The sequence below is a fragment of the Balearica regulorum genome, chromosome 18 (assembly GCF_011004875.1).
Source record: "Balearica regulorum gibbericeps isolate bBalReg1 chromosome 18, bBalReg1.pri, whole genome shotgun sequence".
In the NCBI taxonomy this organism is placed as follows: domain Eukaryota; kingdom Metazoa; phylum Chordata; class Aves; order Gruiformes; family Gruidae; genus Balearica; species Balearica regulorum.
The window spans coordinates 269,614-283,192 of record NC_046201.1 but is presented as its reverse complement, the minus strand read 5'-3'; the positions used below and the strand labels follow the sequence as shown (position 1 = coordinate 283,192).

At 40.7% G+C, this 13,579-nt stretch overlaps 1 protein-coding gene across 1 annotated transcript in view; it reads left to right on the top strand.

Annotated features, from left to right (window-relative positions):
* ASPSCR1 (ASPSCR1 tether for SLC2A4, UBX domain containing) overlaps nucleotides 1–12,797 on the top strand; it is a 48,935-nt gene extending 36,138 nt beyond the window's left edge. The window contains exons 13-16 of the mRNA XM_075770734.1: nucleotides 8,976–9,027; nucleotides 9,749–9,818; nucleotides 10,163–10,350; nucleotides 11,662–12,797. Coding sequence (XP_075626849.1) covers nucleotides 8,976–9,027; nucleotides 9,749–9,818; nucleotides 10,163–10,350; nucleotides 11,662–11,675 — 324 coding nt within the window. The 3' untranslated portion in view covers nucleotides 11,676–12,797. The remainder of the gene's footprint in view (nucleotides 1–8,975; nucleotides 9,028–9,748; nucleotides 9,819–10,162; nucleotides 10,351–11,661) is intronic.
* The last annotated feature ends 782 nt before the right edge of the window (nucleotides 12,798–13,579 follow it).

Below are 13,579 nucleotides of genomic sequence, written 5' to 3'. Positions count from 1 at the left end.
ATGTCAGACACGAGTCACGGAGTTGCACTTAGCTTCTCCAGGTCTTAGGTTAGCAGGAGGTTATCCTCCATTCCATAGACTGCCTTGGTGCTGGCTGGAAGAAGTAGATGGTTTCTGAGGCAGTAATGTGAGCACATTTGAGCATTCAGATATTTATAAAGGACTGAAATTTGTGCTGAAGCCAATAACAGGAGTCACTGCAGATGGTGGAGTACCGTATTATCAACACTTCTGCTCTCTCTCCACCCTCTCACTCCATTCAAGCTGATAAGATTGGAACCACATTCATTAAATCTGATTGCTTACAATGGAGGGACAACTTCTACGCTACAAGCAAAACCAGGAAAAAAGACAAATATTGTCAACTTGTTTGCCAAGGTACTTGGGCTGAAAGAACTGTCTGAAGTGAATTCTCCCAAAATATGTGTGTATTTACAGTATAGTGAGCACACAGATTGGCAGCAATGTGGAGTTTTTGGAACCCATAAAGACTTCAAGGCATTGCTTTGATTTTTTGTTACTGCTGTTTTTGCTGGCTGCCTTATCCTCGTGTCCCTTGAAGTGTTTTATAATGTTCTGCTCTCCAGAACTGATCAACTGCAGGCTTCCCTGATGTAGCACTTGGCTTTGGGTTCCTTATAGCTCTAGTTGCTTGTCCATGTTTTTCTAGGCTAGCTGAGCTTTTCAGAGTTGCTTCTTCCCTTCTTTCTCCTCCCAGAAACAGGCACTTGTGTAGTGCCTATCTGGGTGCATTAGTGGAAAAAATCATCGATTGCTGAGTTAATACTAGGAAGGAGTTAGCAGAAGGTAAGAATACCAGCCACTGGAGAAGTCAAGGCAGCAAAGAGGGCAGGAGGCCATCGTCTGTCTTCAGAGGAGCTCAAGGAATCCACAGGCTTCCACATAAATATTTAGATCTTCTAATCAGATCTTAGAGTGCAGTGAGTGTTTCCTCTGGCATGTACCGTGGGGCAGAAATCCAGAGGAGCTGTTTGTTCCTTTCTTTGCCTTTGGTTCTGTTTCCATATCCTATTTGTTAATGCCAGTTTGGGCAATACATCTGGCATGCTTGTTCAGTGAAGCCGACTACGAATTGAGCAGTGTGAAGCCTTCTCTGCTTTTGGCAAGAGTCTGAATGCAATTTTAGAAAAAATTACTTCATCAGAGTCAGTCTGTCGGAGGTATTTCCAGTGGCAAGCCTTGTGGTTATTCCACTCACTAGCAAAGAAAATTGTAATTAATAGTGAAATTCATCCAGCCCAGAGGATGGCATTCACCTTCCTGTATGAAGTCTTAGCCCTTGACTTACCCATTCAGGATTTTCTCATTTGACTAGATTTTGGTAGCAGTCTTACATGCAGTTTGTCTTGTGAGGTCTGTTAACCATGCTTGCCAAGGCCGTCCATACTTGCTTTTTATGCTGACTCTGAGTAAGGTTGGGCACTACAGTGCGGGTGAGGGCCTCCGTATACGACGGAGTTAAGGGTGGAAATTCTGCCAGAAATGTTCTCCCTTGTACTGTCAATGTTGGAGGCCAGATCTTTCTGATCTCGGCTCAAGGGCTCTTTATACCTGGATTCCTTCTTAAGTAGCCTTCTCAAAATAGTGTTTTCAAATCTTATCTTTGCCTCATGAATTTTAAAGGTCCCCCGCTCTAGCTGGATCAGACCTCTTCCATATTGGCTGCAGAATATCCATCATCTTTGGCAGTTGCAGTCCACATTGAGCAGCTTTGTTCTCAGGTTATAAACACGAACCACTTAAGGCAGTTTGCCCCTTTCACCATGCCTGTAGTGTTTATTTCTGTTTCAGCGATGCTTTGCAGTCTTGCTGGAGAAGCTTTTGATCCACCGGCTTTCCGGTTGAATTTTCCAAGAGCTAGTTTATGTGTTTGGGGTGTGTGTACTATGCAGTATTTCATGTTGGTAGCTTGGGTTTCTCCTTCCATGCGCGTGTTCCTTTGAAGTGCTTATTTTCTTATTCATCTTTTAACATCAAACTAACAGCAGACCTGTGGCACTCTAATCTTTTCAGATCATGTAACGGAAAGAATGCTTCTCATTCTGGCAGCTGCAAGTTCCCCTTAGACAGCAGTCTCTGCCTGGTCTGAAAGCATCACTCTGTCAGTGAACAGAATATTTGCATGGTAATAACGTACATATTTTGCAATACTCTGTTCTAGGATTTTTTGAATGTGTATGTCTGGAGAGAGCTAGTGAAGACGGAAGTATTGAGATGTTATTTGGGGAGAGTTCTGCCCGAAATCTTTTCTTTGCTCTAGAGAACAAGCTACAAAAACGTGCAGTAAAAGAAAGCAGAAATGTTTCTCTTGTGTATTGCAGCTGGACTCAGAGGGGAATTTTGTTCTAGTGTAGATTTTTTTATCTAGTGTATTTTTATCATGGAATGCAAGATGCAGTAGCCCCAATCACTCTACGGCCAGGATGCCCTGCTCTCATAAACCATGCTCACCACTGCGGTGTCTGCGTAACTGCGCTCTGCCTGTCTGAAATAAAACTTTGAGTTACTTAGCTATATAGTTTCAGACTAAATGTGGCTTTTTGAGTAACAGACTGGTCTTTGGATTTCAGAGATGGAAAGCATTCATTTAAACTTCTGCACCTGTAACTAAGTAAATTGATGAAGCTGTGTTATTTAGATCTTTTTAAAATCTGAAGAGTTGGTCATTTGGAATGATACTCCTTAAATGGGGAGGACAGTAAGAAGGACATTGGCTTCCTCCACTTCTTGCCTCAACAGTCACTTTCTGATCCCTTCGGAAGAAAGCTGTCCTGTGAGTAAGGCCTTGGATGGGACTCTGGAGACTTACATATTTAGTTCTCATTTCTGCTACTGCCATCCTGTGTGACCTTGAATAAGTTAATCTCTTTAGGTCTCAGTTTTTCATCTGTACCAAAAAACCCAAAACAATGAAACCCCCAAAAGCTTATGCTTTATTACATTTGATGTTGCTGCTCATTACATATATATAATTGCACAATGGGACACCATTTTCAATTGAATTTCTATGGCTGTTTCAATAAAAATAATAATCTAACTGTGTCTTGTTAAATGTGCCTTGCACAGTGTGATTTGAACATCATAATTCAATAGATTAATAGCATCTCTTTTCCCAGTCAGAATGGCATTGTATCTTTGGCTGGAAATCCAAGCAGCAAGGAAGAAAAATGCTGGATATATAGCTGTGGATTCATTCATATTGTAATAATTCTTTGCATATAATCAAATGGAGTTTTTTGAATATTTGTTTCAAACAGCCTGTGATTATTTTGGTCAATCTGACAGGCTCAGTGTGACTCTTAAGAAGTTTCTAAATCTGTTTTGATTCACAGATAGTCTTATCAGAATCCTGTGCAGTGAGGTTAAGAACTGCAGGGTGATTCTTCTAGAGACATTGATATATGCATTAGAACAACTGCAAATGAGGAAATGCCAGCTGACTTGAGAATATAGTTTTCAGGTGATGGTCTGCCCAATATTTGATCCTTGCATTCTTAGCAGTGTTAGAGAATGCTAAAGGCTCCAACTTTGGGTTTGTATGTTTTCCTGGACTGCAGCTACTAAAGCCTTCTCATCTTTATGCCAAGACATTCCTTGGCCAGTTGGATCATTCCACTGGCTTTTTTTTTTTTTTTTTTTTTTTTATGTGAAATTGGTGGTGATTTAAATACTTTTGTGTTAAAAAAATTCTCAGACAGCATTATGTCCTGCCAGTGCCTGGCTGGAGAATTCCTGGGGTGATCAGTGTAGGGATGTAGCTAGCTGCATCCCTACATCCTATTACTGAACCCTCAGTAAGTGTTGAAATTGGGATGGTACCTGAGAATCCAGCACAAAGGAAGCTAGACAAAGAGTTGTATGAATGAGCCAATAGTCTATTTGAATTAAAGAAAAAGAACTCTACTGGATGTAGATTTGGCAAGAGGGGACTGTGTTTTGGCTGACCCCTAGGAAAGGATAGGGATGCAGGGAAATGAGCCATGGGAAGGAGGTTCCATTCTGTATACTTGTGAGCTGCTGTCTGGTTCCTTTAAGTTTCTTTCAATTAAAAGATTTTGAACTGAAACATTTGGACTGATGTTTTGCCAGCAGTGGGAAATGGTTGTGTAGGTGGATCCTGAAACTTAGAGCTATGGTTATTTGTCAACCTGTGAGTAAATAGGGTAGAGGTTTATATTGGGACACATTCTGTCTGTTTGCGTGGTTCACTGTGTCTGTCTAGCTCTTGGTCTGTGTTTCTCACTCTCTTTTTCTCTTTGTGCCTCATGCAGTCCCTGCCATGAATTTTCTGTGACCCCTTGGGGCCATTCCCACATGAAGCTTTGATGTGTGTGCCCAGAGCTTGATTGACAAGGAAGTTTCCGTGGCGGCAGCAGGGAAACGAAGAGAAAAGGGCAGGGCTTTGAACTAAAGGGCTTTGAGCTCTGAGATGCTGTGCTTACTTATCTCCTTCAGAATGTTAATTATTTACCAAGATAATTGGTCGGGAGGGGGAAAAAAAGAGGGGAGGTTATTAAAAAATTCCAACACTAACACGCTACAAAAACCTCATTTTCCAACTTGCAGCTGGCATGAAAAGGATGTTGTGTGTAAAAGGGCTTGAGTGTAAGTTTGGGGGGGGGGGGGGGGGGGGGCGCTTTTTAAGGCACCCGTTTCCTAAATAGAGGGATCCCTTCAGACGAATGCAGCGGAAACATCAAAGCTCTTGCGAGAGTTTTCTCTGGGGTTTCTAAACCATGTCTGGTACTTTTTAATTAAAAAAGTTTATGGAGAGCCGTCTTTGTGACTGGAGCAGGCTAGGCCCTGTTGACTGAGGAATGAAATGTTAAAAGACCTAATAAATAATGATTTCTGCTAAAATGTCAGTTCAAGGATGTGAAGATGTCTGGCCACTTTAGCAGGAGCTGAGACTTGGAGTAGACTGATGAATGTCTCCTGCTTCAGTCTAACATGATGTAGGCCATACTGTGTGTGCAAGTCTCCTACAGCCTCTGTAAAAAAATTTGTAGTACCACATACTCATTTGAAGTTTGTGGTCAGGAAGATGGGTAAAGCTGTTTCATTTTGCTTCCAGTTAATGCAGTTTTATTAGTCTGCGTATTAGGTAGCGATCCACAGGCTCCTCCATGAAGATCAGAGTTCCTTTGAGTTCTGGTAGTTGCTGTGCCAGATCAGGTCCAAGGACTCATTCCAGTATCCTGACTCTGCTGATGGTGGCAACAGAGGTTCAAGAAAACTCCAGAGCAGGCAGCCTGCCCTGCACAATTCCTAAGTATGCATTAATGATACAAAGAGGGGCAGTTGCTTGCTTTTATCTATTTATTTAGTTATTTATTGGATCAAGGTGAGAAATTTAGTGTTACTGTTTTGCCAGGGTAAATGTAGACCATTAATCAACATTTTCTGTATAGCTCTGGCTATGACAGTACTTGGCTCTTTTACACTATGATGATTTGGTTTCTTGCCCTGTCTCTTAGTATAAGGTCTTCTGAAAGCTTAAAGTAATTGTTTCAGCTATTTTTTTCTTTATGTAGTATTACACTGACGTGTTAATTCCGGTAGTAAATATATTTTTCTTTCAGAATCCTTACTGGTACAGCTGGTTATACCGTATCGTATTAATCTTCTGCATATTACCTTCGAACCCTTTTAAAAACACAAGCCTGTGCTTGCAGCAGTGTCTCTTTTTAGCGCGTAGCTTAATAATTTTAAATCTCTTGCTCTGCGGTCCCTCGAGAGTGCTTGGATGTACCGTCTGGACATGGTGATGTAGTGCTTTTTAGTGTATCACACAGTTTCAGCATCAGTTTTTCTACTACTTCACTTTCTTCCAGTATGTGGTGTCATACCATATTCAGTGTAAGTGGCAGAGCAAGCTTCGTAGGTAGGTACTCTCCTCACTTACCTGCAGTTGCTTTTGTGATTCCTTGGTTGAACCAGTGGGACTGCAAGTCCAGTTTTACAGTTTCTCTGGTACCCAGCAAAAGACCAAAAGAAAATTAAGGGACTGATGCATCTGGCATATGGGGAGAGACAGAGAGAGTTGGGGTTGTTAAGCCTGGGAAAGAGAAGTCTCTGTGGGGGCCTTGTCAACGTGTATAATAAACATGATGGGAAAACAGCAAGGAGGATGGGCCAGACTTTTCTCAGTGGTGCCTAATAAAAGGACAAGAGGAAATGGACACAAATTACAGGAACTTCCATTGAAATAAAAGGAAAAAACCTGCCCAAAACCCAAACTCACTGAAAGGGTGGTCTAATGCTGGAACAGGTTGCCTGAGCAGATTGTGGAGTCTCCGTCCTTGTTGATACTCGGCACCTAACTTGGACACTACGGTCCTGAGAAACCTGCTCTGACTGACCCTGCTCAGAGCAGGAGGATTTGGACTAGACAGTCTTCGGATGCTCTTGCCAACTTCGACTGTTCCATGATTCTGTGGTGGCAATGATGTTGCAGGATATTTCTGTCTTTTTAGCTGCTTGGTCTTACCCACCTTGTAGTTTGTTAGAGATTGAGAACAAAGTTACTCTTCTCCAAGTCTCTTTGATGACGAAACTGATCCAAAAAAGTCATTGAAATTCTCTTCTTTAATTGAATTCCTTAATTTAATAATTGGTGGCCCAGCCAATTATTTTAGGGACTTCCTTTATCTGAACTTCTTATTGTAACTTTTTGTTGTTTTAATCCTTGAATTGTGTTTCAGCTCTCCGAATTTCCTTCTGTACACCCATTCTGTTGATCATTCCTTATTATTGACCTCAGATATATTAGCTACCAAAGTTGAAAGATCTGTGTTATTTTTTTAATTATGGGTAAATGACAACATTTGCTAGTTTGCTTTAATGCTTGCTTCCCTGCTTGCTTTTTTTAGTTAGGGCTGTGTAGCATTTCTAAGACTCCATTTCTCCAAGTAATGTTTGTTCAACAACTAAGGATTCAATAGCTAAGGATTTTACTTCCATTTCCTCTGACTTCTAGGTCTTTAATCGGCATGCTTAACTTTAACTCTCTAAAATATGGTCTTTGCATTAATTGTTCATATGTTTCCATTTCTTATGATGTTGAATGTTATTACATTGTGATCAGTTTCTTATTGGCTTAAATCTGATCCTATATATTATGTAAGGCTAGTTGAAAATAATTTCTTTTGTGTTTACAATTATTTATTCAGTAGGTCATCATTTGAGTTACTAACAAATTACTTCTCAACAGTATAATGTCATTTAATATGTTAGTATGTTGAACATAATTCATATTTTTGGATTTTATTCAGTATATATTTATGCAGAGGTAGTTGAATAAAGCTATTTACCCGTTATGTAAGAGACTGAGTGTAAAGCAATGAAAGGAGAAGATGGTGAGAATGGCTATATAGTTGTTGCTGTTTAAAATTAGAGAAAAACAAATGAACTGCAACAAGCCAGATGCTACCTGGTGCATTATGTTTGAGTAACTTGAGAGACATCAGTTACCATCTCATTCTTCCTGTGTGATGGGTATACACCTTAAAATGGGGGAAGCTGAAGTATAAAGCAGTGTGGTAAATTTATGAACAGGTTAAATTAGGAACCTGGCCTGCTGACTAGAATTGTGGACATTTCCACCTTTTTTTTTTTTTTTTTTTTTTTTCCCTGCAGAGAGTGTGTCTTCTCTGTGGATTGGTAGTTAATGGTCAGCAAAAGCCAGTGGTCAGCACTCTGCCCTGTGCTTTGTTGCACCTCTAGGTTGCAGAAGGAAGAGTTTGTTCTCTTAGATTATGAGCTAATGGAAACTCTGTTTAATGTGGGTTTTGTGTATGCGGTTGACGAGAAATTGCTAGTTGTTGTGGAGCACTGAAGAGGTAGGTGAAAAGATAAGGTTCAAGGTAATGTGGTGCCTGCCTTTCTGGGGCCAATTCCCAGTGAGACAAGCAGTGTCTCCCACTTATCCACTGATGTGGTGAGCCAGGGCACTGTGGCACTGTCCTTTTATCATAGGTGTTTCTATATGGAGACAGTACTTGTGAGATCACAGGCGCAATAAATTCACGTACTTTTAACTTTCACTTGATTCGGTGCTTCATGACCTATATGTGGTTGTCTTTTTTTTTTTTTTAAGGTGTGCCACAAAAAAGAACACACTAAATGAATTATGATGTGGCCGACTGACATCTCAAATAACAGAGAGGAATTGTTGAAAAACATAGATCACTTATGCTGGTGTTTTGTTGGAATTAGTTCTGGGTATACTCTGTTCATTATTTTTTCTCTGGTTTGGAGGTAGATATATAAATACAAAATCACTAATAACATTTGCAGATGAAATAAAGATCATCAGACTGATAAATGAAGACATGGAAAAGACAGTCCTACAGTTATCTAGGTCACATAATGAACTAAAGGGGTGAAAAAAATGCTTGAATACGGCAAGTATTCTGACAAGTAGGAGCTAGGAATTCAGGCTGGTTTTACAAAAGGATAGACTGCATGCTGGAAAGCTGTTGAAACTAGACAAATTCCAACTAGAGACAGCATATAAATGTAATAGAATAATCCAGAATAGATTTCTGAGGGCACAGCTGGATTTTCCTTCTCTTCCTATCAGCCACTCAGGTCTCAGAAGATTCTTAGTCATATTCATGTTATCTGCTCAGCAGTGGAGAACGTGGGTGAAATATAATGGCCTGAGATACGGGAACAGAGGAAAATAAATGGCAGGTCATCGGCGCGATGAGAGCTTGCTGTACAGTTCTCATCATCTGTGTGCAATAGAATAGATTGTAAAATTTTGCTTCATGTCTTACTCTGCCCTGTGCTCTAAACAAGTTTAGCCTTTTCTGAATTATAGATGTTTCAGTGACCTCAACTTAAACTCTGTGAATTTGTCCGTAGCTGTCTAACCTGTCTCTAATGTTGACAGTGAACTGTGAAAGCATCTACAATCAATGATCTCTTCTTTTCCTCTTTTGCTGCAGGCTAAACTCTTTCCAACTGCTGTCATTCACTTTGGATCTGAGGAGCGCAGGGGTGAGTGAATTTCCTCTATTCTTTGGCTGACTGTATAGCTCCTATAGTAGAGCCAGAAGAATTACATCCTTATGTTCAGAGTTCTTCCGACAAAAGATAATGCAGTCCTTGAGAATGCTGGTAAATGTTCCTATTCCAAGTGGCCGAAGCTCTTCAGAGCCAGCTTGGTCAGTTAGCTTGAGCACAAATGCAAACCTAGTAACTTTCTTAGGAGATTTGTTAGGCTCTGGAGTAGGCATTGTCTACTATGGGGACAAGAATGATAGAACAACAACTCTATAGAAGGAAATTCCGTTGTTCAAAAAGTTAATGGGACAAATGGCTATGAAACAGTTTTACAGACCTCCTGTCATAGTGGACTAGCTGGAGAGGGGAGAACAGGTCTGAGTCTTTGGTTCTTTGACATGTCTGGTTTATGCTTAGAACCTCTGTTTCTCCCAGAGATGAAAGCATGCTCTGGCTTCACAGAAAGGTTTCTGAGATGCAGTGAGCACTGAAAGAAAATATCAAGATCTTGAGGTTTGAATGATGAAATAGGGCACCTTGAGTTGTGAAAGAAACTGTCATAGTTAAAAAGTGTCTTGTGTCAGTTGAGGGGAGGTGATGGAGACTTACTTTAGTATACAGCAGGTATGTGCTGAGCAGAGAGCTATGTGATTCTGTGGTGATCGATGTCTCTATGTTACCAAACAAGTCTTTGGATTTCACTTTTTTTAAACAGATTGTTACCTGAAATCAGACCTGCTGGGCTCTGCAGTTTCCCCTTCTGCAGCTGATTTATTAGTAGCCAGGTACGTTGGGACTGAATAGAGTTGCAAGTGGGTGAGTGTTTCAGGGATGGGGAGCAAGAAACAAGTCCATCTTACTACAAAGAAATGTGCTCTGACAATACTAGGACTTTATTTTCCCCCGAAACAGTCATACTGCCATACTTGACTTCATAGCTTTGTGAGTCCTTCTTTGTAAAGTAGGATTTCGGTGACTAACTCAAGTAAATTGTAGGGCTTTTATCATGAAAAAGAAAAACCTTTTCAATCTGACTTTAAAAGTTCAAAGGTGGTGGGTGGTACAAGGGGCTATTATGAAAAAATGAAGCTTAATTCTACTTTTTAATTCTACTTATTTTCTTCCTCAGACATTTGTCCAAATCATCAGATCCTTCTGCTTCATCGTCTTTAGAATCAATAGTTCCCTCCCTGTCTGAACCAGAAGCGGGAAGTGACAAAAAGACCGATAAGCAGCCAGAACCAGCAAGTGTGCGTGAAGCTCCACAGGTGCCGAGAAGGGCCCCTGGGAAAATACCCAAATGGCTGAAGCTGCCAGGTACCATGAAATCAGAGGAGAGCTCTTCTCACTTTGAACTCCCCAGAAAAGTAGGCTCCTCTGTGCCAAACTTGTTGGATGTTGATGGTATTCTTGAAGATGTCAGCATAAGGCTTGCAGGACGTTCAGTGCTTGTCAATCAGATCAGTTTGTGACTTAAACCTCAGTCTTGAAGTATTTGAATGCAGGCTCTGGGCAGTACTGAGTCTGTCTAATCCATATGCTTGGAGCATTCTTAACTATGTTCTGAGTTCTTAACTATGCTAGTGTAGTTCCAATACTAATAGGCATGATATTCTACATACCAAGGGCCCGTGTCATCTGTTAAACCTCTTGTTCTTTTTTGCTTTGCTGGTTTAGTCTGGTTTAGTACTTTTCTTTCTCTTGAGTTTTTTGAGTTGGTCTTTCTGTTTTTAATCTTCACTGCAAAACAATAGTGGTTTCCCATAGTTAAGATTGCAACCAAGTTTCCATTATGAATTTTTTCTTGGTTTGTCCTGATCAGACAACTGCAGCCTTGGTTTTAGTCTCAGAACCAATAGCTTATGTGTGACTTTATATGAGAACTTTTACAAAATATGAAGTAACTAGAAGGATTCCTGAATTAAACTATTGGCAATACTCACTTTTTGATGCAGTGGCAAAGAGGAGGAAAAAGCCCCAAAAGTTCAATCAACCCCCTTAACGGCAATACAACTAGGAAGAATTATATGGAATTCCCTGGCTAATAATGCCAAAGGTTAACTTCCTGAATGAGGATTTTTGTGTTTTATTCTAGAAGATACTGTGAGGCTGTCGGCTCCAGCAAGCATAGCATAAAGTGTGAAATGATTGTTGGAAGGCTGCAACAGTGGGTTGGTGTGTTTCCCTGCCGTGGCTGGTCTTGTTTTAGACTGGTACTGAGATAGTGATGCAGATCATGTGGGAAACGGTATCTTTTCTGTTTCCTGTTTCCAGTATGCTTGAAGCATTCCACTGAAGCATAGGACTTTCTTTCACAAGTAAAGATTATCTGGATAAAGTACGAAATAACATCTCACCTACCTGTGCAGGTTACCCATTAACAGCTGGTATGAAAGGTTAATAACATGCTTTAACATGCATGTTAATAACATGCAGGATGAAGTTCCCCGCTCCAAAAGTTAGATGTATTCACCATTCTGTCTCCCTAAGAAGTGCTCCTACATGCTACCCGATTGTTGGCTGAGCACAGCAGTGTAGAACCCTGAGCGACCAGATCATGTTAATGAGAAACGATACGGTGCAAATTACGTGGTAAAGTGTTTTAATGCTCTTATGTTTATTTTGTAGGTGGGAAGAGATGAAACATTCCGAGCTGCTGGATCAGTGCGCAGCCAGCTCTTTCCTGATGAACTTACTCAGAATGCGTAAGAAATGGCTGGTGGCCCTGGAGAAATCTAATCTGTATGAACATTAGTTATAAATAGAAAATTGCTATTTCAGATGCCAGTTTTGCCTTTTTGAGGAGTAGAAGGCCTGTTTGTGGTCTTCGTGACTACAGAAGCACGGCTAGAGGTTAAATTTAAAGTTTCTTGCATGCAAATATGAATAGAGAATTAAGGGGGAAGTAATTCCTACGTACTTTCTGTGAAGGACTTTGTTTCTGTCCATATTTTTAAATTCAAATCCTTCCAGTTCTACCTTCAGAGATAACTTGAGTCTAGCTGCCTGAATTCTTAGCAGCAAGACACAATCTGATTCAGTTTTACCTATAGTTAAGTGCTGCCTAGAACAAGACTTCTCTCTGCTTCTTGCTGGCTGGGGTTAGTGCTGCTGCTAATTCTGGGCACAGATGGCTGGAAAGTGAGTGAAGAGGAACCATGTAGATCATTTAAAACAGTTCAGGCAGGCTTTTCCTGTGAACCTCTTGCTCTGCTGCGCTTGTATTGTTTTCAGTTGCGAGAATCTTGTTAACAAAGAACACAGGTTAATGGAATGCATGTGGAGGTTGTTTCTGCCCCAAGCTCTGTGTTTTATTTTCACTACATATAATTAACATCAGTAATTACAGTTAGAGTGAGGAAAAAAAAAAATCCAGTAAAAGGGTCTCTTCACGTGACCTTCGATCTGTGGCCTTCTATGGTCCAAATGTTTCCACAGCAGAGCAGCTGTTCTCTGCAGTGCAATTAGTGTACAGAGGGGAGCACTAGTCCAGAAGTTTGCCTCCTGCAGATGTTGCAAGGAGATGACTATTGTTGGTTAGAATTGCACTTACACTGGAGATGAACTCTATAGTGCCACAGTAGCCATGGTTCTGTATTTTATTTGAAGTCTTCTCCATGGATCAGTGATTCATATTGGATTGCTGGGGTTCCATGTTAAGGTAATAACATGTTTTCCATTTTCCCTGTATTAGACAATTGTTCTCTGAACAACGTGTGCATCGGCACAATTTGTAGATGTAATAAAGCACAGTGGCCATAGGAGGCCTTTTTGTCGCTCTCTTTGATAGTATGTTTCTTCCTCCAGTTCTCAGTTTCTCTGTCAGTTCACAGGAACCTGCTCCCTTTTCAATGGGCTTGTCATGCCTCATTCCCTTCCTCCCTTTTTTTTTTAAAAAAAAAAAACCAAAGCAAAATGGAGCTTTGTACCATCTGAATGAACTTCAAAGTGGCTAGAAAGGGCACCCAGGGTTCCTGGCACTTGTCATTGTCTCTCAGCCTGGCCAACATTTCCCTTCTAGGTCTAATTACTTCCAAATGCTCCCAGATGCTTTGAAGAAACTCAGAGGGAGGGGGAGGCATGAAAGAAAGGTGGAAGAGGAAAAAGGAGACTCAAAGCGGAGGGAGCAGAATGCTTTAGCAAAAATGTTGATTGATTTCTTATATGACACCCAAACATAAACAGGGAATGTGTGTGGCTGCTGGCACAATGCAAGAGCGCTGTGTACAGTTGCTGCTCTAAATTCTTACTGTGGAAAGCAAGCCCTTCTTGCACTTGACAGGCTATAAAGGACATGCTACAGCAAAACAAAATTAAAATAATGTTTAAAGTTTATTACTTTCCTAGATTAAGTGTGGGCTGATCCTACGATCCATAGGACTATCTGTATCTGTTCAGGTGCTATGTCAGGCTTATTCATGTCACAGAAGTCAGAGGCAGACTGTAGCTAGAGCTGTTTTGCTGAATTTATGCAGGATATATCGGGGCCAAGCAGTAGCCATGGTTAATGACAGGTATATACTTGTGCTGGTGTTTTTTATTCACA